The sequence below is a fragment of the Hoplias malabaricus genome, chromosome 4, assembly GCF_029633855.1.
Source record: "Hoplias malabaricus isolate fHopMal1 chromosome 4, fHopMal1.hap1, whole genome shotgun sequence".
Taxonomy (NCBI): Eukaryota; Metazoa; Chordata; class Actinopteri; order Characiformes; family Erythrinidae; genus Hoplias; species Hoplias malabaricus.
The window spans coordinates 21,812,099-21,839,785 of NC_089803.1; the positions used below are offsets into that span (position 1 = coordinate 21,812,099).

At 42.5% G+C, this 27,687-nt stretch overlaps 1 protein-coding gene across 6 annotated transcripts in view; it reads right to left on the reverse strand.

The window, feature by feature from the left end:
* enox2 (ecto-NOX disulfide-thiol exchanger 2) overlaps nucleotides 1-27,687 on the reverse strand; it is a 237,408-nt gene that overhangs the window by 165,285 nt on the left and 44,436 nt on the right. For 5 of the 6 annotated variants that reach the window (XM_066669752.1, XM_066669754.1, XM_066669749.1 and 2 more), the window contains one exon: nucleotides 17,881-17,971. In XM_066669752.1, the coding sequence (XP_066525849.1) occupies nucleotides 17,881-17,914 (34 nt within the window). In that variant the 5' untranslated portion in view covers nucleotides 17,915-17,971. Of the gene's footprint in view, nucleotides 1-1,101; nucleotides 1,234-17,880; nucleotides 17,972-27,687 lie in introns of those variants that run through there. The other variant, XM_066669753.1, reaches the window with a different exon arrangement.

The following is a 27,687-nucleotide window of genomic DNA, read 5'->3' on the forward strand; positions in this document are numbered from 1 at the left end:
CTAAGATTTTAAGTCCTGTACATGTCAGCACACCCTTAAACTACATTTTTACTAAGGAAAAGCACCATATACTGATGGCCAACCACAAAGTGAGACTCCAGAAAGAATCTACTATTCCAGTATTCTCCACAGTATCCGTTAAATACAAATGTACTTCAAACTGAGTGTGAATGAGTCTGTTAAATCTAACCCCAACACCAATCTAACTCTAACCTCGACTTCACAGACGTATCACCACAAGATAAAAGAAAAGAAAACCCTACCACATCATCCATGAGGGACTAAGGCTGTAGGAAGAGATATTTGAGTTAGCTTCTACCTACATTTCTTGACAATAGCGTAGCAGGCACTGTACCAGAGATGCATCTAGAAGATAATGACGATAGGAAACCGTCACTGCTCCAAGTAGATCACTAGGCAACCCCCCCACCCCCTCTCTCTCTCACACACACACACACACACACACAATATCTGGACTCTGAACCCCCTGTACTATATAGTAAAGATGTTTCAAGCCTTTTTAAAAACGTGCAGTAAACTATAACTCTTCCTGTCCAATATTCATAACTTTATGAGTGAATTTATTGAATTTCTAATTTAAATTGTAATTTCTGCTGCTGCTGTAAACACACATTTCCTCTTGTGTGATAAGAAATACACATTTTCTCGTTGACAGTGATATGAATATCAAAGGATGGTGTTGGTGAGTGCAGAGAGAACAGAGTTGTTAAACTAGCCCATTTTGGCAGCTGTGTACTGTTCTCACAGAAGGCACTAGACACCTTGTTTACAAGCGCGCTACGAAAATATCGCGAGTAATTGAGATTAGCCCGGGCTCCCGTTCGCGCTCCGGTACAAGCCCACGGAGCCTGCGCTCGAGCGGCACCGAGCTCCTCGCCACCCCGCACCCAGTCAGCGACAGGCTCGGAGAGAACGGTGGAGCTCTGTGGCTAGAAAACTTAACCCCGCGCTTTAGTTTTCATTCATCCCTCTCCTCCGCGGCTCGGCACTGCGTTGCGCCGGGCGGCTCCCAGTGAACGCAGTGTTTACCCGCGCATACTGCGTGCGTGACTCCAGAGAAGAAAGTTACCGTACATGTACCTGTATACTGCACAAGGAACATGGTCCAGAGAACCGGATAAAGGTCCCGCCGTTCGGTCTGTGAGAAACCCCGGAGCCGGGCTGGAAGCTGCTGAAGCCGCCGCTGTTCTGCTCTGCTCTCCACTCCGCTCCGCTCCTCTGACTGGAGTGGAGTCGACGGACTGAGGAGAGGAGGATCTCTTCACTAGCGAGGTGCCGTTCGTTAAAGAGTCGGCTCTATGAGTCGGTTCTCTACTCGGCTCATTTGTGGAGACTGAGAGCCGACTCGCCCTGAACAGACCAATATTATGCTTTTAGAAACGCAAACGAGTAGATCTTCCTACAGTAGTCGACTCGACCCACCCTCAGGATCTCACTGGATCATTAAAACTCATCTAGACCTTCTTATTGATGTGTTTAATTATGTTAGAGTCCTCCTCTGAAGCTCCTATACATAAGTTTGGAGGTCTAGTATGATGTGAAATCAGACGTGTAAAAATTAGGTGTCAAACTGAGAAAATAAACTTTCTGATGTTAAAAAAAAGTAAGAACAGAGGATTCACAATAGAAACGTTCATATGTGTGTATATATATTATAATATATAATATAATATAGCTGTATAACCGAGGAATAACTATTACACACCTGGTTGATATTAAGATTATTATTAATGTCTGTATTTAATTAAAACTTTGAGTTTGCCACCAGCAATTACAAACCTGTGGTCTTCTAATCATTTTTGACAGGACATAAAAGCATGGAAACAAATCATTAGCTGTGTTTCCAAGTGTGTTTAGTTCCAATTTCTTACTTTTGCCTGCTGTTGTCTGCTCTTTTAAAAGTCATCATTATAAAAATCAGACTTATTCATTTTAAACCTAATAAACATGATTCTTTTTTAATAAAATGTTAAAGTTAGTTATTTGAGAAGGTAATGTACTAATGCTTAGTATATTAGTTAACAAGATAGTAACAGTGGCTAGATTATGTTTTTATGTGAACAAACAGATGACCATTTAACTGAATGAAGAGTCATTTGGGACCAGGAAGAGTCGACTCTCAATTGAGTCATTTGGTGTGACTCACTGAAAGGAGCTGGAATGCACATCACCAATTTTCAGGGCTGATGTGAGCACACTGAGAGGCAGGAGCACCGCATGAGTAAATCCCTCACGATGTTCCCAGAGAACTGTAGAAGTTTGCAGAATAAACCAAACACAGATATGTGTTGTACATGTACATAACTGAAGAAACCTTCACTTTGTGTAAGCTCTGTAAGTAAAAAAAACAGGGACACAGTAAAAAATAAAAAAAATATTTCCACAAAATAAAGGGACTGTATCTTGTGTATAGCCCAGTAACTACTCCTGTAAAGGGATTTCTCCAGTGTTTGCTCCAGTTACTGGCTTATAACAAGAACAGGGCTCAGTAGGCTGAACAGCAGCTGGTAGAAATGGTTGAAGATAAAGACCAGTAGAGGGAGCAGGGCAAGCAGGAGCAATGTTGTGTCACCATGAAAGCACAGTTAGAGCAAAGGGCTCATTGCCATATAAATCTGTAAATGGCTCCCTGGTAAAAAAATAAATAAATACATAAATAAATAAATAAATAAATAAACAACCCCTAAGCCTCCTAAATAATTTAGAGGTATGGGCCAAGCAGGGAGCAGGGAGCCAGAAGTATGATAGGAAACCGCTCGGCTCGCTTTACTGTAACAGCAGTGGAGAACCTCCATGACCATCAGCAGTCTAATAATAATAATAATAATATTAATTATAAAAACATAATAAAGAAGATGTACGCCACAGCTTATTTTTAATAACTGCTCTCATTTAATTCAATAATGACTTAATATCAATGCTGTTAGGCAGAAATCTTCAGGTATTTTGAGATGATTTATGTAGCATTTAATTGTTTTAAACAAAAAGCTGAAAATGAGATCTTGAATAACTTTATTTCACCAAATATATTACACGGTGAACTTAATATTTATAATACATTATTTTATTATATATATATACTCCTCCTTGGATCACCACCTTAACGTGGTGGAGGGGTTTGCGTGCCTGCGTGAGCCTAGGAGCTATGTTGTCGGGGGCAATAGCCCCTGGTAGGGTCTCCCAAGGCAAATTGGTCCTAGGTGATGGGCCAGACAAAGAGTGATCCATAAAGACATGGATGAATAAGATAACAACGAGGACACAGCCTCCCTTGCCCGGAGCAGGGTTACCGGGGCCTCACCCTGGAGCCAGGCCTGGGGGAGGGGCTCCTTGGCGAGCGCCTGGTGGCCGGACTTTCACCTATGGGGTCCGGCCGGGCTTAGCCCGAAGGAAATACATGGGTCCACTCTCCCATGGGCCCACCACCTGTGGGAGAGGTAGTAATCCGGGTCTGGTGCATTGTGGATCGGGTGGCGGTCGGGGTCGGGGGCCCTGGCGTTCTGATCCTCGGTTACTGAAACTGGCTTTTGGAACATGGAACGTAACCTCTCTGGTGGGAAAAGAGCCTGAGCTGGTGCGCGAGGTTGAGAGGTACCGGCTAGATATAGTTGGGCTCACCTCGACACACAGTATGGGCTCTGGAACCAATCTCCTTGAGAGGGGCTGGATGCTCTTTCACTCTGGAGTTGCCCAGGGTGAGAGGCGTAAGGCAGGTGTGGGCTTACTCATAGCCCCCCAGCTTAGCGCCTGTACGTTGGGGTTTACCCCAGTGGACGAGAGGGTAATTTCCCTGCGCCTTCGGGTTGGGGAAAGGGCTCTGACTGTTGTTTGTGCTTATGCACCGAACAGCAGTTCAGAGTACCATGCCTTCTTGGGGACCCTAGAGGGAGTGCTGGAGAACACTCATTCTGGGGACTCCATTGTTCTGCTGGGGGACTTCAACGCTCACGTGGGTAATGACAGTGAGACCTGGAGGGGCGTGATTGGGAGGAACGGCCCCGCTGATCTGAACCCGAGTGGTGTTCAGTTATTGGATTTCTGTGCTCGTCACAGTTTGTCCATTACGAACACCATGTTCGAACATAAGGGTGTCCACAAGTACACCTGGCATCAGGACACCCTAGGCCGCATTTCGATGATCGACTTTATAGTCGTATCATCTGACCTGCGGCCATATGTTCTGGACACTCGGGTGAAGAGAGGCGCTGAGCTGTCAACTGATCACCACCTTGTGGTGAGTTGGATCAGATGGCGGGGGAGGATGCCGGACAGACCTGGCAGGCCCAAACGTGTGCTGAGGGTTTGCTGGGAACGTTTGGCAGAGGAACCTGTCAGAAAGATCTTCAACTCCCACATCCGGCAGAGCTTCGACTGCATCCCGGGGGAGGCTGGTGACATTGAGTCCGAGTGGGCCATGTTCCGGACCTCCATTGTTGAGGCGGCTGAACAGAGCTGTGGCTGCAAGGTTGTCGGTGCCTGTCGGGGTGGCAATCCCCGCACTCGGTGGTGGACACCCCGGGTGAGGGGGGCTATCAAGCTGAAGAAAGAGTCCTATCAAGCCTGGTTGGCTCAGGGGACTCCGGAGGCAGCCGACAGGTACCGGGGAGCCAAGCGGCTTGCGGCCTCGGCAGTCGCTGAGGCAAAAACTCGGGTGTGGGAGGAGCTTGGTGAGAACATGGAAAACGACTTTCGGTCGGCTCCAAGAAGTTTCTGGCAAACCGTCAGGCGACTCAGGAGGGGAAAGCAGTTTTCCACCAACACTGTATATGGTGGGGGTGGGGAACTGTTGACCTCGACTGGGGACGTCATCAGACGGTGGAAGGAATACTTCGAGGATCTTCTCAATCCCACCAGCACGTCTTCCGCAGAGGAAGCAGAGCTTGGGGACCCCGGGGGGGGCTCGTCTATCACTGGGGCTGAAGTGGCCAAGGTGGTAGGGAAACTCCTTGGCGGTAGGGCCCCGGGGGTGGATGAGGTTCACCCCGGGTTCCTCAAGGCTCTGGATGTTGTGGGGCTGTCCTGGTTGACACGTCTTTGCAACATCGCGTGGACATCGGGGGCAGTGCCTCTGGACTGGCAGACTGGGGTGGTGGTTCCCCTTTTCAAAAAGGGGGATCGGAGGGTGTGTTCCAACTATAGGGGGATCACACTCCTCAGCCTCCCCGGTAAGGTCTATGCGGGGGTACTGGAGAAGAGAGTCCGACTGATAGTTGAACCTCGGATCCAGGAGGAACAATGCGGATTCCGCCCCGGTCGTGGAACACAGGACCAGCTCTTTACCCTCGCTAGGATCCTGGAGGGTGCATGGGAGTTTGCTCAACCAGTCTACATGTGTTTTGTGGATCTGGAGAAGGCATTCGACCGTGTCCCTCGGGGTATTCTGTGGGGGGTGCTCAGGGAGTATGGGGTACTGGGCTCTTTGTTACGAGCTATCCAGTCCCTGTACAAACAGAGCAGGAGTCTGGTTCGTATGGCTGGCAGTAAATCTGACTGGTTTCCAGTCAGAGTTGGACTCCGTCAGGGCTGCCCGTTGTCACCGGTTCTGTTCATAATTTTTATGGACAGAATTTCTCGGCGTAGCCAAGTGGCGGAGGGTGTCCGGTTTGGTGGTCTCAGGATTCCATGTCTGCTTTTTGCAGATGATGTGGTCTTGTTGGCTTCATCGAGCCGGGACCTCCGGCTCTTGCTGGACCAGTTTGCAGCCGAGTGTGAAGCGGTAGGGATGAGGATCAGCACCTCCAAGTCCGAGTCCATGGTACTCAGCCGGAAAAGGGTGGAGTGCTCTCTCCAGGTTGGAAGTGAGATCCTGCCTCAAGTGGAGGAGTTTAAATACCTCGGGGTCTTGTTCACGAGTGAGGGAAAGATGGAGCGTGAGATTGACAGGCGGATCGGTGCAGCGTCAGCAGTAATGCGGGCTCTGTACCGGTCCGTTGTGGTGAAGAGAGAGCTGAGCAGAAAAGCAAAGCTCTCGATTTACCGTTCAATCTACGTCCCAACCCTCACCTATGGTCACGAGCTTTGGGTAGTGACCGAAAGAACGAGATCGCGGGTACAAGCGGCTGAAATGAGTTTTCTCCGCAGGATGTCTGGACTCTCCCTTAGAGACAGGGTTAGGAGCTCGGACATCCGGGAGAGACTCGGAGTGGAGCCGCTGCTCCTCCACGTCGAAAGGAGCCAGCTGAGATGGTTCGGGCATCTGGTTCGGATGCCTCCTGGACGCCTTCCTGGAGAGGTGTTCCGGGCATGTCCAACGGGGAGGAGGCCCCGGGGCAGACCAAGAACACGCTGGAGAGACTATATGTCTCGACTGGCCTGGGAACGCCTCGGTATACCCCCGGAGGAGCTAGAGTCGGTGGCTGGGGAGAGGGAGGTCTGGGTTTCTTTGCTCCGACTGCTTCCCCCGCGACCCGGACCCGGATAAGCGGTGGATAATGGATGGATGGATGGATGGATGGATATTTTATTATATTTTCAAATTGCATTTTAATAACACGGAGACAAGTGAGGAGTTAATAAGTTAATAAAATAAAATAAATTAATTTGCAGACTTTAAAGGTGATGTTCATGATTTTAATCCAAAACACTTTTGATTAAATTTAGACAACGCCTGACCTTTCGCTAGCCCTCGGGTCTGTTTGTGTGATGGTGTTTGTACACAGCCCTGGCTTTATAAATGGGAAGCAAACAAATTGTTTCCATCTGAAATGACTTAAGGGTTCTCCTCCTCCCACTCAGGCACGACCGAGAAATGGCATCTGCAGGCATTTGGACAGTGGAGAGACCTCAGAACTTTGGAAAGCAAGAGAAGGGTGTAGGATGTGGCTCTATTCCTGCTCCATAGGTGGGTAATACTGACTTCGTTGTGCTGTTACTGTTACATTACTCAAGGGTGCACTGACTCCAAATTCAGGAGACCGCTAACTTTGCGTTAACGTAAACACACAAAGCTATACACACCGTGTTTTCCCACAGAACAACTGCACGTGAGCCTATATTCACCAGGACATAAAGCCAAATGCAGGCGAGAGGGGCATAAAGCCCACCACCACGAACGAGAACCATACCTTGTTTGTCTTCCAGAACTAATTGTCCAACAGCAGTATCTAACCCCACTTAAAGCTCCTTATGGCTGGAAATCCCTACAGAAATGTTCCAGAATTCACTGTAAAGCCTACTCAGAAAAGTAGAAGTGGTTACTGCAGCAGAGGGGAACAAACACACCATTAACATCTTTGATTTCTGAAGAATGTTTGGCAGAGTCCAGAACATTTTGGACTTGCAGCGTATAAAAGACCTAGTGTTAGAGGAGCCGAATAAGATGAATATGTGAGTAAATAAATATGTACAGGGTGTTAAAAGACAGTTAGAGTAAATCTGTGTGATAATATTTGTACTGCTTTGTTATTAAACTATAAATAATACACTGCAATTCCATTCCCATAATATTTTTGATGATAACTGTATGCATTTTTTGCAACCTTCAAAATACAAGGCATCCTGGATATTCTTTCATTTTTAAACTTAATCCTCAGAACATCTATTATGTGTTTTATTTCTGACATATAGAAATATTAATAGCTCTGGCAAATTATGAAACTGTTCTAAGGGCTTCGTTTTATATTAGGGGTGCCCCAAGTATTATTGGTTTTTAATGAATTAATAGTGATTCTGAGCAGCACTGGGGTACCCTGAACAGGACGAAGTGATCACAGAAAATGAACAAATGAAGGGTGATTCCAAAGTTTGTTAAGATTAGGGGATACTGGACGAAGAGTGTAAATATAATATTAAGTATGCACAGAATAGGATGTAAAATATTCTATGCCAGTCCATTAACGCTTCACACAGAGCACAGCTTACTCCTTTCCTACCAACAACCATCACATTCCTGCTGTCATCTATCGTTGAACATTTGAGTATCCTACACCTATCCACTAAGGTTGCTGTGGCTGTTTATGACCACACCAGCAATCAGCTACACCGTACAAATAACATTACTCTTTGGCCCAGCACCTCTCCTCGTCAGTGTTTCTCTGAATTAAGCCCACAACTCCTCCAGAAGGCTGGCAACCCAGACCTACACCCCTCCAAGCTAGCTTTACAGCCATACTATTCTCTTTGAATGCAGATTCACACTGGACTCCCCTGGTGAGTAAGGCCATACCAGGCCCCACTGGCACCGTTAATGCTCAGTGGATTGTGGCAATGTGGAATTTACGCACAATATGTGCTGCTTGCACTAACAACACATCTATAAATCCACACTGGCCTCCCTGGTGACCACACCAAATATTCTCACCACAAAATATCAAAGTGGTCATCTTATAGATAAAATTGCCAACATAACATTAGCTTCCATTAACTACACTGTAGTGCTAGTCACTGTCCTGACTGTACAGGGGCACAGGTTGTTCAAAATAAAATATCGATTTCTCTCAAGTATAGTATTACAAGGTTAAAAGAAAAATGTGATATGATACTACATGAGTGGATGTAAAATCCACAGGGAAAAAAAATAATGAATCTAACGACCAGCCCTTTTAACTACAGCAGCAAAGCATGTTGCCTGGCCAAGGGCATAGATTTGGGTAGAGATGGTATGGACATGTCTCTGTACCAATCAAGCCACTACCGAATTGTCCCTCACAATCATTTTGTACAAAAATTACAATACAGCAGTCTGTCAGTGTCTAGCCCAGTGGTTCCCAAACTATTTCTGCCATGCCTCCCTTTTGTAGATGAGAATACTTTCTCGCCCCCTTTCACCTCCACCCTTCGTAGCTCATTTGTCTTTCCGTACCCCCCTGGTCTAGTCAATGTTTTTGGTACCAACAGTTAAGATCTAGTTCTCTACTGCGTCCCGCCTCCTGAACCCACAGCACTAACAGGATTGGTTTTGCCAGTTCTCCCTAAAGTGTGAGACGCTGTGACTGTAAGGAGACAAGTGTTTCCTCCCACAGTCCAAAAACACACGTTGGTAGGTGGATTGGTGACTCAAAAGTGTCCGTAGGTGTGAGTGTGTGAGTGAATGTGTGTGTGTGTGTCTGTGTTGCCCTGTGAAGGACTGGTGCCCCCTCCAGGGTGTATTCCCGCCTTGCGCCTAATGATTCCAGGTAGTGCTCTGGACCCACCGCGACCCTGAACTGGATAAGGGTTACAGATAATGAATGAATGACATGGTATATGGGTGGCCCGGTGGTGCAGCAGGTAGTGTCACCCTGTGAAGGACTGGCGCCCCCTCCAGGGTGTGTTTCTGCCTTGTGCCCAATGATTCTGGGTAGGCTCCGGACCCACCACAACCCTGAACTGGACAAGCGGTTACAGACAATGGATGGATGAATGTACATGGTATATGGTTCTAATTATTTTATGTAGGTATTTTTTTATTTATTTGTTTTTTTTGCAGATAATTGAAAGAAACGGTGAAAATATAGGATTTACTTCAAACTACTGACAAAAGCCACAGACACAGAGCAGTGGAAAGCAAGTCTGTTTGGTTCCAGTTTGGTGTGGAAATCAAAGGCGTCTTGGGAACAGCACCTGAGCCCTATGCCTCCTCTGGAGAATTTAAGCCCCCCTCAGCAAGTACACCGCAACTATTTGAGAGAAGAAAAAATAAAAGTGAAAAAAAATGTAAGAAAAGAAACGCCTATCCAAACAGTTTAGGCTGCTGAAGTGGAAGAGGTCTGCTGGGAGGGGGAGACGTGGATGGCTGAGAGTGGAGGGTTTGAAGGGGCGTGAGGAATTAATCCTGCTGGGGTATGAGATAATCTTTATTACCCCGTGTTTATGGTGAAGCCCCCCCCCTGGGCTGAGCTGGGCACCGCAGCTGGGTCTCTGCTCGGACGCGAGCCAGTCTCCTCCATCTGAAATAACACCTTGCCCATTTTCCGTCACCTGGAGCTAAGAGGGCGATGGAGGTGAGCGCCGAAGGATGGAGTGTCACTGTGTCAACTGCACAGAGCCCCAGTGAGAGCTGAGTGGGCTGAAGGAACCTATGGTATGCTGCAGCTGCTGTGTTTATCCCTGAGCTCATTAACACGCCGCTGCCCAGCACTCTCACCACACAGAGGCTATGGAGCCTCTGCATCTTCCCTGTGAATGTACACTCTAAACTGCTGCCTCCAATTCCGGCCATAGTTTCTTTTCTTTTTTTTGTGGATTTGAAATTCCCAAGTTTTTAGAAATGATTGAGGGCATATGTGGTGTGAGTGATCTAAACCTACGCCAAGATCAGTAACGGAACATTCTAATGCTCTTGCGCCTGGATGTAAATCCTTACAGCAATGTTCCAGGCATCTGAGAAGCGTGGAAGCAGCAGAAGATCCAGGATTATTAGTTCCGCATCATAAACGCCACGGCATCTCATCCAAGATAGTAAATGATGCTCCATCACTCCAAAGGAGGCAGATCCACTGCTCCACAGCTCAACACCTGGGGTGGTTTATACCCCTCTAGCTGATGCTTGGCATTGAGCAGGGTGACCTTACATGTTCCAAGCTTTTTTAAGAAGATTATACAACTTGTGTGTACACAAAAGGGGCACGGCTGAATTCAATCATTTTAAGTGGCATCTAAGAATCTTTGTAGATATAAATACACACAGCATACCTTCGTGCCTAAGGTGTATAAAATATCAGTGTACTGAATCCTATTACAAAATAATTTCCAGTCACTTAATACAGGGTCATATTGCATTACCAGTAAAATGTACACGGACGTCCACTAAACACATCATAATCTTCAGGAAGACTGGTATAATTAGCCTGCAACATCTACACGGACTTCCACAGAGTCTGTCCCCTATCTCAGCATGAAATCAGCACAACACAATAATACAGGAAAACTTGTTTCATTGTCTCTTGTCTATACAGAGCAGTGTGTAAAAGGACTGTCAGGATAGTTACTACTTAAGCTCTCCTGTTATTGATTGGCCTAATTAAGCGCCAATATATCCAAATCCCCAGAACAGTCATTTCTCACTCAGCCCTGCCCACACAACCAATTCTGCAGTTTCTTGACTAATCTTACATTTACTGCAAAGGTCTCCAGGAAAGGTTAATCACCTGCATAATAAAACAATGTTTTTCTTCATCTATGAGAACCCAAAGCTCAGCTGAGGCAGATATTATAATTGCTTTATTTCAGTTGCGAGATCACAGACATCCATTTGATGGACATGCACTGAGTGTACTTTTACCTTTAAAATGCACAGAAGTCTATTTTAGCCATTGGGCTGAATACATGAGCTGTCAAGATTACCACAAAATGTTGTATAGTCTAGACCTGCTATTTCTGAAGTGAAATTCTGCATAATTCAATGGTAAAGGTGTTAAGAGTCATTGTGAATTACCCGATTTCTCTCTCTCAATATCTATATAATATTTTTTAGATTCCTACAAATTAGGACTTTTGTCAGAAATGCATTCATAGGTTTTCCTACCATCCCCTCAAAATCAGTTACGGATGATATTTTAGAAGTGGATGCTAAATCCAGAGGAACTATTCTTTAGTCTCCACCCTGACTATACTTACTTTACAGCAACTGGAAGAGGACCTACAGTTCACTATCGAACAAGGGGTCAGTTTGTGCTAGACACAATCTAATTCAGTTAAAATTGGCTAATCGAGGACATTGGATAAAGGTTAAACAAGCTAAACCTAACCCAAATCTTAATGTACTTTGTTACTGATGTTCTCAAGCACCCAGATACCCTGTCTCATATGGCTTTTTGATTCTCTTGTATCAGTCATCCTATCCTGCCTACCCAATAAATATAAAAAATGTCCAATAAATAAATAAACAAATAAATAATTTCATTGAAATAAAATAAAATGCCCTGTTAAGGACTGGCGCCCCCTCCAGGATGTATCCCGCCTTGCGCCCAATGATTCCAGGTAGGCACTGGACCCACCGTGACCCTGAACTGAATAAGTGCTAACAGATAATGAATGAATGAAAATAAATGAATAAAATAAAATAATAATGGGCGGCACAGTGGTGCAGACGGTAGTGTCGCAGTCACACAGCTCCAGGGACCTGGAGGTTGTGGGTTCTAGTCCCGCTCCGGGTGACTGTCTCTGAGGAGTTGGTGTGTTCTCCCTGTGTCTGCGTGGGTTTCCTCCGGGTGCTTTGGTCTCCTCTCACGGTACAAAAACACACGTTGGTAGGTGGATTGGTGACTCAAAAGTGTCTGTAGGTGTGAGTGTGTGTGTGTGTGTGTGTGTCGCACTGTGAGTGTCTGGCGCCCCCTCTAGGGTGTGTTCCTGCATTGTGCCCAGTGATTCCGGACCCATGGCAACCCTGAATTGAATAAGAAGTTTCAGACAATGAATGAATGAATGAATGAAAATAATAATAAATCTGAGTGATTTTACCAGCTCTTAGTGGTGGTCATTGGAACCAGACGCCAGATAGACCTGCTGCAATTTTTAAATTTTGTTTCTCAAAGATACATACAGAAATAATAGTTATTATTGTTGTAAGATATTACTGTGATTTAAAAACATTTTATGCCAATCTTTTCATCTTCTTCTTCCTTTGGCTGCTCCCATCAGAAGTCGCCACAGTGGATCAACCTTTCCATATTATTGATTTGGCACAGTTTTACGCCGGATGCCCTTCCTAACAGAACCCTCCCTATTTATCCAGGACTGGTGCAACAACATGATGCATTCCAGTAGCTAGGTACAAACACTCACACCTATGGAGAAATTTGAGTTGCCAATCCACATGGAGAGCACAACTCCTCACCGACAGTCACCAGGTGAGGGGCTCAAAAAGCATTTTAGGCCACTGATATAAAATGGCATAAAAATGCAAGTACCCCCTTTTAAATATCAATGGAATTTTAGCAAAAACTACTAAGTTACTAAGAATATACAGACATTATTTCAATATAAACAGCTAATTCACACATAAAATAAAACCACTGTTTTTAAACTAAACGAAGCAAGAGGCTAAAATGTTGATGTCGTTCATTCTTATGTAAACAAACAAGTAAGCAAATACAACGGGCATTATACAGGTCAGCAGAAACTATTAGGGTAATATCAATATATTGCATGACAAATCAATAATGCAATTATTGTGACAGGCCTAATGCTAGAAAACATTTACAGATACACTGCCTCAGAATTCAGCTTTGGATAGGTTTAAAATAAGTGCAGCAAGTTAATATGCATAGCTTGTATCTCATCTCTTATTTTTTATTAATTTTATTAAATTATATTTTCTCTGGCAGCTTTCCTTCCTTACTTGCAGGGAGTAAATAAAATAAATAAAAAAATACCCTTGTGTTTGTCGTATTTGACTAGGTTCTTCACTTTGTATTTAGCTGGGGTGTAAGCCCAGGATGTTTTCTTTAGAAATTTGTTGATGTGCGTGCAGCTCCACAAACATTCACAGGTTACTGGAGGCAACCGGGGCTTTGCCGTGGAACACCTTGTGTCATTCTCACAAACAAATTTGAATTTTTTAGCTGCCAAAACAGGCTACAGAGGACTAATGGCACAAAAAAATAAAGAAAATAAAGAAAGTCATGCTGATTTTCAGCATGGAAACAAAAAAACAAACAAGCTCAACCCCGGAAACAGTTCCACACCCCAGGTTTTCATCATTTCAGCACTAATATTTGAAAGAGTTTTCATGCAATCCCAGAAATAAATGAGAAGGCTGCAGTTTCAGCTGAGCACGGCCATTCCTGTCTTAATACACCAAGCCGTTTCACACACGCCCCAGTCATTTGCTGTTGAGAGGCAATTACATATCAGGGAATTATTGATTTAATGACACATTTAAAGCAGAGAAGAACACAAAGCAAGGATCATACATTACTGTAACCTATTATTAGGGTTCAGACAGAAACACAAGCTTCCTTTAAACAGAGAACAAAACAGATGACTCTTCTAGAGGTAAATTGGCCCAGTGTAGGAAATGAATAACTAGATTTGCTATTCGTTTTCCATCTCTCTCCCGCTCTCCGCGCTTTGCAAATGAACAGGGCAGTAAAAACTGGAGCATGAGCAAAATTAGATTCAGCTCGGGTTGTAGGAGGGGGTCACATATGATAAACAATGTAAATGTTGACTAGAATAAGCCGGCGATGCAGACTCGTGTTGACAGAAGGGTAATTTTGATTATAAAGACCTAGAGATTCACGCCCTGTTAGGTACACGGTGTTTTCATGCTCTCGCCGCAGGGGTTCGGCCGTAATAAAAGCAGGTTAAATGTTTTCCAGGCGGAATCAAATTATTTCTCTCCTCTCCCTGAGAAAGAGTGAAAGCCGTTCTGTGCTCTTATTTAATTTATTTCACCCTCAGGGACAATATCTGCTCCTCTGTTCCCTTCTTTAAACAATGATGTTCTTTCAGCAGCTCGCTTATTCTATGAGCGCATCTGAATCAAGCGGTAATTTAGCTTTGGGCTGCGGGAAATGACTGCTAACTACAATGGGTCCTGGGCGTTATTACCACAGTGCATTAGTACTGCAGCAGCACATTCATGAAAAGGAGAAGAAAAAAAATTAAGCTAGTTTTAAAAGAAAGCCATAAATCAACCTAGTTTCTTTCAGCCATTTTCATTTGTTTGGGACAAGGGGAAAGAGGCTCGAAAAAAAGTTTCCACTGCATTAAGAGAAAAGAAAAACTCACCCCACAATCACTGGGTCATAAAAGCAATTATGAACGTAAAAGCTCAGCTGGCATTCTGCCAGTCATAAGAGCCACCTTATCTTTAATACTACACTGAAAGCCTTGATAGAATCCCCAGAGCCGGAGAATCTGAGATAACCTGAAGGAAGTATATCCTTTATTACACTCAGGATAATTGGTCAAATGACTGAGATTTATTTTATATATCAAAGGTTTAACAAAATTCTGCCATGATGTGTTAAAACACACATCCTATAATAATCATTCTAGACGCCTAATGGATTTTGCAGTTGTTGGTAACTCATTCGCTCACATATTTGTCACTCAATCATTTCACACTTATGTTTTAAGTAATGTATGGAAAACGTCATTAGTTATACTCTGATTACTAATGTTAATAACGCAACAGGAGCTTATGTTTCTGTTATGCTCCATCTCCTCTGCTCCATCTGCTCAACTCAGAGGGCTGAGTTCCCTGTTCACCACAGGTAAAAACACAGCGTATGAGGTGGTAAGGGGAAGAGGCAGGCGTTGGAACCGGAGAAGCAAGCAGAGGTTTAAAATTTGCATAATCATGCATATTCATAAATCATTACGTTCCTAAAGAGGGGTAACATTTAGGGATCCTCTATGCTATTTATATTAGGTTCCTGGCCAAAAACCATAGCACATAAATATACCGCTTGCTTTTTAAACAAGATAAACATATTACTCAGCATAGATTAAGACATGAGCTACTTTTATCTGTACTTAACTTTATATTAACTTGTTTACATCGCTACCAATAGAGAACAAGAACAGGAGCACAGGCTGAACAGGAAGCTCCTGCATCTCTAACACAGCTCTTTTTAAAGTTTAGAGTGTTTACAAGCACTAAAGTAAATTCCAAAAATGTTCCCAAGCCAAACTAATAGCAAGTAGAACATGTCTCATTCTACAAAAATAACCCTAAATTCTGTGCGTCACATGCAGCTATGAGATGCTTAAAGAGAAATTGTACAACTGTACATTTTCACAGCAGTGGTTTTGTGGACAAAGCACCGAGTCTCTACAGGGGAGGAAACGGAGGAGTGGGGGGTTGGGGAAACCAGACCAGAGCAATATTCTAACAATTGGATTAGGGCCGGGGCCCACCTGCCAAATAAATATTGATAGATTTGGGTGGCTGACGGGGCTGGAAAGCATTTTAACCTCATTCAGCAGCCAAAATTGTGACAATGTCAGGATTCGCTACCTTATCAGTCCAGGGCTCCAGGTCACCACGCTTCAATTCGTACTACTATTACCCAGAAGTAGGTGAGGGGAATGGCTGCAGTGATGCACAAGGACACTTAGGGTTTTACGCATTCTGGCATTTGGCTAAAATCGTCCCAAAGATAAACCTATATCACAAATGTCAGACGGTCATAAGTTTCAAAGAGGAAGATTAAATATTAGATATAGTTTTTTTTTTATTTTAACAGAAATTTCAGCAGCTTTCAACAGGCTTTCAGCAAATCCACAACATACACTTGAGTTTCTGTTGAGTCTCAAACATGAAAGGGCCCCGCCAATATTAATTGCAGGCCTTGAATCACGCCATGGATCTGTCCTAAGAGCAGCCTGGCGCTGGCCATTCCGCAGGCCCCATGCATCACTTCTATTATACATTACATCAATCAGACACCCCGGATTCATTAAGATGACTTATTCGCCCAGCCCACAAGCTCATTACAGAGCATTCCGATGCCAGTCACAGCTCCTGCAGAGCCTGTTCACAGTTCAACACCCTTCACCCCATGGGGAGAAAACAGCTCGGCAACTTCTCACGCAAAACCAATTAATCAGGTGTGAAGCTGAACTTCACAGCCTTTACCCTCTCTATTATTTAGGTTTAAAGCAATAGCTAACCTTAAAAAAAAAAGAGAGAGAGAAGTCTTAGTATTAAAGGCACAAGTCCAAGCTCAGAGAGAGAAGACAGGGGGTCTTCAGAGCATTTAACTGACAGTCAGTCATGCCACCTACTGAATGCTAAGTCTGTCTGAATGAGTCATGGTTCTGGGTAATGAGAGACGGGGCTCCTGAGTAAATGAGGCAGCCTAGGTCCGTGCAGCTGTAGCTGGACAGTCCAGTGTAAACCGGCCACCTGTGGGCATGCCAAAGCAGCGTGACGGGCCAGACACCTGCCTCCGAATTCATCATGACCCAGGCAGCCTGTGCAGCCTACTGTGAGTCTAATAGAAAAAGACACACTCATCTCCTGGAGCCTCCTCGTTCCCTGAGCTTTCAGAAAATTAACTACTTTCATTCCCACACAGACTCCCTTACTGGCGGCCGGCTCAATCCTCGTGTCTGGATTTGATCCTGCTGCCCCTCTCTCCTGTACCTCCGCGATCCCACGCAGGGCCCGCACTCCATCATGTTCGACCCCGCATAAAAATGAAGCTGAGCGGTACAATAGATTACTGGAAATAATGCCTTGACATAGTGTTAAAGCATCGCGGATAGTGCCCTAAAGCCAAATCTGTGCTTGGCTTTAAAATAAAACAGCCCTAGACTGCTGTTTAATTCAAAGCTATTCAAATTTCCACTGTGAAAGAGAGACGCGACATAAATTGTCTACATCTCAAAAGAAAAGCCCCATGAGAACAAACATTCTGCAAGGAGTCTTTTTTTCTTTTTGGATTCACTTTGAGCGCGCGTCTTCCCCTTAGTCCATCGGCGTGACTGTTGGAGCTGTTTGTGTCATCGTGCACAGTCTAAACCCCGCATTTTACTCTCGGCTATCAAAAAAATAAAATAATAAAAAACGCATCCAAACTTGTCAAACTTGTCAAAGTGCGGCAACTCCCCAAACTTGATAAAAGAGATGTGTGTGTAATCTGTGAAGCTGAAACTCTCTGTCATTCAGAGACCACAATCAAGAAATGAAAAGAAAGAGGAACTGTAGACACCAGCAATGATTCTGCACCTGCTTCCGATAAAACCGAAGAACCAAAAGCTGCAAACGAAGCACGACGAAGTCTCTTATTATTGAGAGCCCTTCTCCTCAGGAGGACAGCTAGAGTCTTATCAGGTGTGCAGCAGAAATCGTGCCAGCAAATCCCCTTTTCCTGTGTGAAAGCTAGACACTCTTCCTCCCCTGGTGTGAAGCTGTAAGACTCAGCAGCCCATGAAGGCACATCGTCGGCCCTGCAGAACGGGACAAGATGCTGGACCAGCACTCACCTGCAGCTCGGCCAGATCTGTAGTCCTTGTACATTATGTGTTAAAAAGAACTGGTTGTGCCCTCCTCCTCCTCTCTCCCTGAGCGGTGGCCCTGTTAAGAAAGAGAGATTTATTAATAATCAGGCGTCCCTCTTACACAATAAACCAGACCTGTTGCTGTCTGCTGCGATCAAAAGAGGTTTCCACAGTTCATGGACAGTCTTTTCTAAACAGTTATGTCTAGAACGCTTTTTACCTTCTTGCTGATCAGACAATTTTGTCTAATTCATCAGGGAGCAATTCATCAGCCAAAGAGGTGCACAGAGGTCCAATCAACTGCAAAGAATTCCATCAGGCAGGCTTTGTGAGAAGTGCGTTATTTATGCCTTATTTACCACACAATGAAATCATACATCATATTCATGCAGAAGAGAACCTGCATGACAAAATAATCTTTTCCCCTCAATCTGTGAGAAAAAAAACTGTCCCCCTTTACCAAGCTCCTGCAGCAGTCCCAGGATGCATTGTGTGCATTGTTAAACACAAAACATTATTTTTTTTGGACATGTATTTGAGGAACACCCCACAATTCTTTGAAGACATGCCACAAAACAGGCCCTAATGCAGCCTGAGCTTGCCAAAGCCTCCATTATTCCACTGTACACAGAAACCCCACTGTATTCAAGACAAAGAAACATTGAAAGACATAAAATACAGAACACGAAACCATACAGAACGAGCCTAAATAAATTAAGTCTGAGTACAACAGCGATAGCAGCAACACTCAGCCGGCGTGTATAACAGAGTAGCGTCGGACATAGCAGCAGCCAGCATGTAGAGCAGAGTAGCAGTGGGGAAGGCAGACCCACTCGGTTAGCAGTACAGTGGAGATAGCGGCCACACTGGGTTGGCATGTACAGCAAAGAAGCGGCTGGGATAACAGCCACACTCGGTCGGCAGTACAGCAGAGTAGCAATGGGGAAAGCACCAATTTGGAGACACTCCAAATCCAGTTCGTACAATTACATTAACAAAATAATCACACAGTGATATTAATGTGCGGTCATTAATATATTGGACCACACCCACACCCTTCTCAGAGAGCCCTGAGGAGCGGCCATTTTTTGTGAGAGATTTATCATACATCTGTTCTGTTATTTAAACTTTGCTGAACGTTTCACATAACACGCAAATTTAGAATTATACAAAAAAATATCTAAATATCAATGAGTTCCCAAGATCAGAAACTTCAAATCTGATTCACTGAAAACCTAAAATCACCGGAGACAGTGTAGCACATCCCAAACTATGACACCCTCAATATTTCAGAACTGAGGTCTTATCGGATTATCTTACTACAAAAAAACAAAGGCGTATTTGCACTGAGGTCTGATTCCAGCAGTCACTGCGCTGCCACAGTATTCTGTGCTGAGATGAATAGGCTAACTCCACAGCAGCGTGTCAGAATAAAACATGTGTAAAACATGTATGTTTTCGAGCTCTGTGAGCAGCTCCTCTTCCTCATATAGCTATGTGTCTGTGAACCACCTGTCACTTCCTCTGTGACCCGACTCCACACTACAGTAATGACCCAGATCTCCATCCAGCCTCTCTGACCCTGGGTCTCCAGCCAGCAAGACCTCAAAGCCACAACTGCTGTAGCGGTATATATCTGTGCAAGCCTTCCCATGAAGCTTCACCTCCCAACCAGAACAGCTGTTAGCAAGCCCACCACGCTCATGAAATTATAGCTGACCATTAACCAACTATTAAAGTAGATGCCTAGTAAAGTAGATGCCGTATGTGGCCAAACTAGCTGAATAGATGTCCTGCTTCCTAGCTGTTGATGTTCTGTAGCTTTAGCACAAACAAACAAACACTACCCAGCAATGCTTTCTTCAGGTCTGAGGGCACTAGGTTAGATATATATATATATATATATATATATATCTTTAAAAGCAATGTCTACCATTATGTGCAAGTGCTGTTCTCTCATTTGTTCATATTCAGAAGCTCAGAGGAAAAAGAACAACTGTTTGTACTCGGCTGAAGATTAACTTGTCTACGTTTTTATTCACATTTTGAATTACCATAGAAACTCATTTGTAACTTGAGTTGTTTGGTTTTGTTGCATTTTCAGTCTGTGTTTACTTTCATGCAGTTAGCACTTACCCGAATTTAGAGTCAGTTTCATCTACAGCAAAGACAAGCCAATATTCCCCACCTATTGAGCAGGAATAGAACAATATCCTCATCCAGGTTCATGCTTTTCAATGTTTGGAGATCTATGTGTTGTCTAAAAACCTCCAGATAACGTGAGCTGAGAGAGAAAACCAAGCATACCTTTGTTTTTTTACCCATTTATAGACACTATGGCTTCTGAAAGAAAGCAGCAAATGGTGAGCAAACATCCTTAGAATTTAATACAAAAAAGTATTTTGTAATTAGAATTGTGAATGTCAAACTTAAAGCCTCCCTTTAGTTACATTCTGTTACATTTAATCTCATTCTGTTTTTTTTTTGTTTTTTTTTAAATGTAAATGCAGGATTATGAAGTGTTCCACTGAGAAACCACTGCGGTCATTTTAAATAATCACCATCAGCTCAAGTGATCAGACCATTATGTATAAAAGTGACAGGTTTAGCTGTCAGGGTGAAACATCAGTCTAAAAAACACATGAAGGCTAACCCCATATACCCCCAACTTAAAAGGAATCATCAGACATGCCCCAGTTATTCTAATAAACCAATGTGCCACAAAGGGGACACGCAGCTTAGTAATTAGGAATACAAGCTTTCCTTTCCCTTTAAAATAGTACAACCCAGTCAGCCTGAGGTTATACTCAATTAATGCATAATACTTTTAAATACAACTTGCTCTGTATTTTGGTAAAACAACATCCAACACAAGTGGGACAGTCATTTATGTTACAACACTCAGGCAGTGATTATGTGAGAACTTATCAATTATTCCAAAAAGCTTACATGATGATCATCAGGGAACTTATTGAATTAGCTAGAACATATGTTAGAAATTATGCTTATTACAACAAATTTCTGACAACCTCTTATCAGAAGAGCAGTAGAGCAGTAATTACACTGCTAAATCAACGCATAAGTGAGTCAAATAATTAATGGAATCATTCATTAGTCAGAAATAATCCCTATGGAACCTAATGCGCAGGGAGGGGGGATCTGCACTGTGCTGGAGTGTTCTGAATCCACAGGCTTGCGCTCTAGATCAGGCTTCAAAATACCTGCTCTCCACCAGTCAATAAGGCTTGTCGATGCATCGCCTGACCTTGATGATAATTTAATAGTTGTCCCTCTTCAATTTGTGCTTGACCGACTCTTGTTCAAAGTGCTCTGTCCATATTCTCTGAAGTGAGGCCCTTTTAAGGTCAAGGATGTACACAGAGGACAGTTATCATTCAAATGCTTTGTTACTGAATACACAGTTGGCACTGGCTACAAACGCTGCATATTTCAAAAATACTAAATCACAGGGTTTAAGAAAATGAGAAAAGGGAAGTCACATAGGACAATGTAAGCTACAAAAAAGCCCTCTGAGCCCTCACAGTTTTAAAATGCGCCAGAAAAATAAGATCTGTTTCTTATTAAAACCTGTCAATAGTTACATTATCCACGTATCGTACAATATATGGTAATTTCCTGAATACGTTTTGCTGATTTAACTATTACCCATTGTGTTTACATGAGACAAAATATCAGCAGTATTTTAGCCCCTCGGTCTGTTGTGTTCTCTTCTTCCCTCTGTTCTCACTATTCTGGAGAAATGATTTTAAATCGTTTTTAAACAGTGGTTATATTTATATTTTATTTATTTATGATTTTTAAACATTTTTATATTCCAATTCTAATGTCTGAATATTCATAAAACTAAGGCTCCATCCACATGTATCCTGATATTTTTAAAAATGGGAATTTCCCTCCCTATATTTTCCAAAATGTACCCATCCAGACAAACACAAAAATGGTTGCATTATCATGACAGTCCATAGTATCTTTTTAAGAGAGACATCAAAACACCATGAAGCACAAGAGAAACAAAGGTTTAATCCCAGTCCACTCCATACTCTCTATGTAGTGCACTACACGTGAAATTACTGAATTGTTTTCTGAATGACTGATCTTATGCATTTTACATCTCTAATACAACATTTATATTTATTCATTTGTGGAATTCAGAAATCCAGTGTTATCTGTGTGTACATATGTAACTGTAGTTTTATATCTTCAATTCACTTTACAGTAATACCTTGACTTACGAGTTTAATTTGTTCTGTGACTGAGCTCAGTTTGCTCGTAAATTAAATTAATTGAAATGTTATAAATCTGTTCCAGACCCCCCCCATAAAAAAGCCACACATTTTTTTTACCTATTTTAAAATAAGAAAAAAACTGTAATTTATAAATAACAAATAATGTATAAAAAATAACAATGCATTATAAAAGAGAACGTAATGAAATAAACTGGTTCTTTTAAGTGTGTTTACCTTGAAAACCAGATGAATATGCTGGCGGAGGTGGAGGAGATTGGCAGAGGGGGAGGTTTTTTTTCGTGCTCTATCGCTTAACTTACTCGCTACACATTTAATGCTACAGGTCTACAAAAAGCAGCAATACGACAAAGATGCATGGCAAAATAACCAAGTGAACTGAACGCTCGCTGGGCGATCTAGTGGTGGGTGGTGTAAACTCGCTAATTCGTAAATCAGATCTCGGCTCGCATCTTAAAGCAAAAAATTGACCGAGTGGTCAATTCCATATCTCGGAAAATTCTTAAGTTGATTCACTTGTAAGTCAAGGTTTCACTGTATAAGGAATGAGAAGTTATTTGAATTTCAGCCAGACACAGGCATGTTGTGTGACGGCAGTGTTTTCAAAAAGCTGTGTTTTGCCTGTAAACACACCACCACTCAGAAATTAGTTTTCAAACATCTCTAGTGTTTTTCAATTTTCAGTCACCTAAAACAATGTTTACATGTGAATGGGAGGCCAAAAACCTTTGTTTTTTTAAATAATATATCCAGATACATGTGGACGGGGTCTACGTTTTTGATAAAAGTTCAATGCTTTTTAAAAAGGGATCAAACTGCATTATTACGCTATTATCACTTTATCAGTGGCATATGAAATGGTCATAAAATGACGATAACATTGCTCATCACAACTATTACTGGGACTATATACTGACCACCAAAATGGCTATTGTGACTGGCCTATTTCCCAAACTGTAAAACCAATCTGTCTGCATGTGTGTAACGGTTCTCTGAGGTGTATTTTGAGGGGAGCAGAATTGTGGGACAGGTGAAATCTTCTCCATCACCACTGGGCATATTCTGGTTCAGGATGTGAAAAGAAGGCTATAGTCTCCATCACAGCAGAGAACAAATCTTGACTATCATTAAAAAAGGCCAAGGACATCCCCAATGTTCTGAAATTCTACACATTATAAATAGCAAGTTGCTCCTAGGAACTGAGAAGTAGAAGTGCAGTATAAAGAGTTCCTTAATATATCATCAGAACCAATCTAGACTTAATCCTCATAGCAACACTACTTACAAATGAAAATCAAAAAGCTTTTAGCTTCTTTCTGATCAACACAGAAAAACATAGCTGCACTATAAAGCCGCTATATTTGTTTTATAGCATAGGCACATACATCAGTCCCAGGAATAGATTAGATGTTATTTACATTTCTGTCATCTAAAGGAACTGAGTGTACTTAAAATGAAAGTGCAAGTCACTACAGCTTAAAGGAAAAAACAAAACAAAAAATCACAAAACTCTACGTTAATCTTGCAAGCTCAAGAATGACGACGGCGTAATTGCTGGCTATGCTTTATCTTGACATTTGTGCTTTTCCAAACTTAATTGAGGCAATTAATAACAACCTCCTAAATCATATTTCATAATTACAAGCAATCATATCAGGCGATTCCTGACTATACGCTACAGGCCCACCACACAATGCCTTCAAACTGAAGTGCTGGCAACACCAGAATACACAGACACCCAGGTGTCTTTTCTCAGGGTTAGTGATGTCCTACATGAATTGGATCAGAGTGGAGAGTGCATTATTCTTTTGGAGATGTTATGACATGAGGAAGCAGTTCTGCTACACTACAGACGGCAGAGATCAGTGGCCCTCTTCACAAAAGCAAGCCGTTATCGGAGCGAGTCAACAGGCCCACATTGTGATGAAGAGATTACACATCAGCCCATCTGACTCCATTCATCTTAGCCTCAGCACACTACCGCCACATCACACATTAACCACATGCTGAGAGCATTAGACGCTCTCTAAACATGACATTTTGTACTCCATTATTTATCGTTTATCCCACGTGATCATTTATACTGCTCTGGGTGGTTAAACATCTGAATCAATCGAGGAAGTGCTTGCTCAGCTCTAAACTCCACAGAGTCTTGGGGACATGTTTCAAAAGCCCCTTTTACACGTGTGCTTTTGCAAGGAAATTTAACAGTAATTAAATGGGAAGGGGTTAAGTGTGAAGGCAAGTGGAAATCCCAGTAAGATTGACATGCCAATTTAACTGCGAACGACCTGGTACCATTCCCCGGAAATTGCACAGAGTGCTCATGTATGAACAGAAGCAAATATGTCACTGAGAAAGACAAATGATATCTTGATTATGGACGGTGTAGTGATATATTTCAGTGACACTTTTGTTTGATTGTTTTGCTGGACTGTAAAATAACTACAGGACTAAAGAGGATATGTTTATTATCTGTAATAGCTCAGTAAAAATATATACCATATAAATACCATCAAATTTAGAGTCAATATTAATATAAAATCAAAAATACTTTGAAGTAAATGGTCTTGTAAAACTGTGTCCTCTCTCTCTCTCTTCTGTGACACAAAACACTTTCATCTACAATATTTTGTTGAAAAGCAAAAGCCTCTATACCCTAAAATCTCAACCAGCGAACATCACGGCCAGCTGAGTTAAAGCGTCCAGGCAGCCCCAGGACAGCTTCCATAGTGGTTATGAAAACCATTCTACTTCTGCTCTCCCTTCAAGTTCCGTCATGGATATTTCAATGCAATAAAATCCACAGCTAGACAACAAATGTAGTTTTACATGTTACTTTCCCATTCCACCAAACTTCAGTCAGCTTGAGTCCTGAAGGGCTCAAACTAATTCAGGTATGGAATTAAAAAAAAAACAATAACAACAACAACATATGTTTTATAAAAGTTACCTTCCAAAGAATTAGATGGGTAAGGGTTCATTCATTACACATGAAAATATATCATATAATAATTTATATTATGACAAAGGGGTATTTAAAACTTTTAATATACTGCTAATGCACTTACTGTAAGAACCCCTGATGTACAACAATCTCTTTGCCAAAAAAAGGTGCTAAAGAAGTCTTTTAGAAGTCTGAGTGTAATTCCCTTTTACAGAAATAGGGTTACATAGTACAATGTCTGCAGTTCTGAGTTCAGTGTATCAGTGTCAGAGGCTCTGTTCTCACAATGATTTTTAAGTGGTAATTCTAATGGTAAAAAAATATTACCTAGTGTTCCTTTAAAACAATGGCTTTTAAGAAAAGAACAGAAGAAAACATGTCTAAAAGAGTTACATGACAGTTCCCAAACAATTTAGGGTTGTAGTAAAGTGCATGCCGTGTTGTTGTTCCAGTTTGTTTTCATCACGGCCTATAATCTGGACGACCCAGTAGCTGTTTACCAAAGCCTTAAGCTCTGCAATTTCTGCCTATCCTCAAAATCTGATATTGTGAAGGGCTTCTTTTAAGATGTGATAGATGATAGCTTCTGTAATGCAGATAAATCATTCCTGCTCATCTTCAGGCAGTACACTGTGCTTGGTATTTCACAGGATTTACTTGCCATAACAATAAGCAAAACAACATTCAACATTCCAATGGAGATTCAATCCTGAGCAAATCAAGAACTTTGGATCCCCCCATTATCTACAGCCACTGTGACCAGATAAAACAGCCAAATGTCTTTGTGTACAGAAAAGTGCACCTAAAACAGGCTTTTTAGCTTCAGTTATTATCCTCATATGTCACTGTCATAGCAACAACAAGCTGCGACAATGGAAAGGGCAGATGGCACGTCAGAACATTGTTAAATGCGAGGCATCTGGGTACTCATTTTGCTTAACAGATGCTGTATAGTCTGATATTCCTGCTTGAAGACTGAACAGACACACACAAGTTATAATCTTACAACAACAAAAGCAAGGACTACATATCTTTAACTTTAGTGATGGAGATTTAAAAAACAGTATGAGGATCTCACTCTTCAGGCCAGACAAGCCATAATGGTACGAGTAACAACAAATGTATGTAACATGGGTAGGTACAGCATGGCACTCAAAGATTTATCTTAGAGATCTACCTTCCAAATTCCCACAGAACTGAAGATCCAGAGGCACAAAATGGTCACATTTTTCAGTCCATTCATCTGTAAACAAGTAGTTTTTACTGTGGTCTTTGAACAGAGCAATTCTGGAGACCTTATTTTAGTTTTTGGACGTGGTATTCGTCTTCCTGTCTATTCACTTGGCAGCTTTTGATGAGCACAGTCAACAAACTCACTGCCAGATGTGTGATGCCACTGTAGTCATGGGAATAGTTTTGCAGGCTGTGTGATTGGATCACAAGGTAACAAATGAGATTATAGTCATTGCTAGGAGCGTTCTTCCTCTCTATGATTTTTCGTTATTGGACCATTATAATTGGATTTATGTCCAGAACTGGACAGAAGTCTGCCTGTTGAGTACCACTGTATTACTGTATATATGAAATGTACGCATGTAGAAGGCCAGTCTGTAAGAGCTCAAATCTAAGTTGAGTCTCTGGGGTACATGTCATATCTAAAGGCTAGGGTAGAGACTCTAAATTCTGCTTTGCTTCTAAAACAAACCTTCCATTAAAAACAGCTTTAGCCTGATTGAGAGGTTTGAAGTGCTAAGCAAAGCTGTGTCAAACTCTTTAAAATCAGTTTCAACTGGAATCGGTGGAGGAGCAGAACAAATCTGAACAAATCTGACCTGAGAATGAGCTCTTGGAACAGAACTCATTCGTATGTAGAGGAGTAAATGTAATTAGCTCCAAAGCTAGTACTTGTTTTCCACATTTTATCTGTAAATTATTAAAACGTTGCATCTCCTGGGGGAGGCAGTTGTCTATGCATTTTCCACTGCATGGCATCAGCTCTGCACGGCTTAATACACTTTTCCACTAGCACAGCCCCCCACCCTGAAATGCAACTGGTGATGTCGCAAGAACCTGTCTCTAATAGAAACCACAGACTCTGAAAACTACACCAATGGGGGTGGTAACCTTAGACTCTTGTCCATGTCTCGTCATGTTTTCGAGTATTTTTATATACACTTTAAAAAAATCCACATGTGTAAAATCTCTACTCAATTGCAAATGTGAAACTCCTGCTTCTGATAGTAGAGTGCAAGTGTGAAGCTGGATCCTACTCAAGGTGAAGGAGGTAGAGAAGCAGTAGATAAATAGGCAACAGGAGTCAGTGAATGTGTGCTCAGGAAATGTTCTAGGCCAAATTATTAAACTATTATTAAAAGTTGGATTAACAAAAAGTTTGCTTTCACTGGTCTACATTCCTCTTTGTCTTCCACCTTTGACCTCTGGAGAAGGACTCTTATATAACCAGGACTGTGGCATTCAGCTGCAGCCTCACAGACTGTCCCTCACCATGTGTCCATCAGCCAATAGAATTCACTGACAGAAACAGCCATGGGCCAGCCCCAAACACTCATGGATATTTAC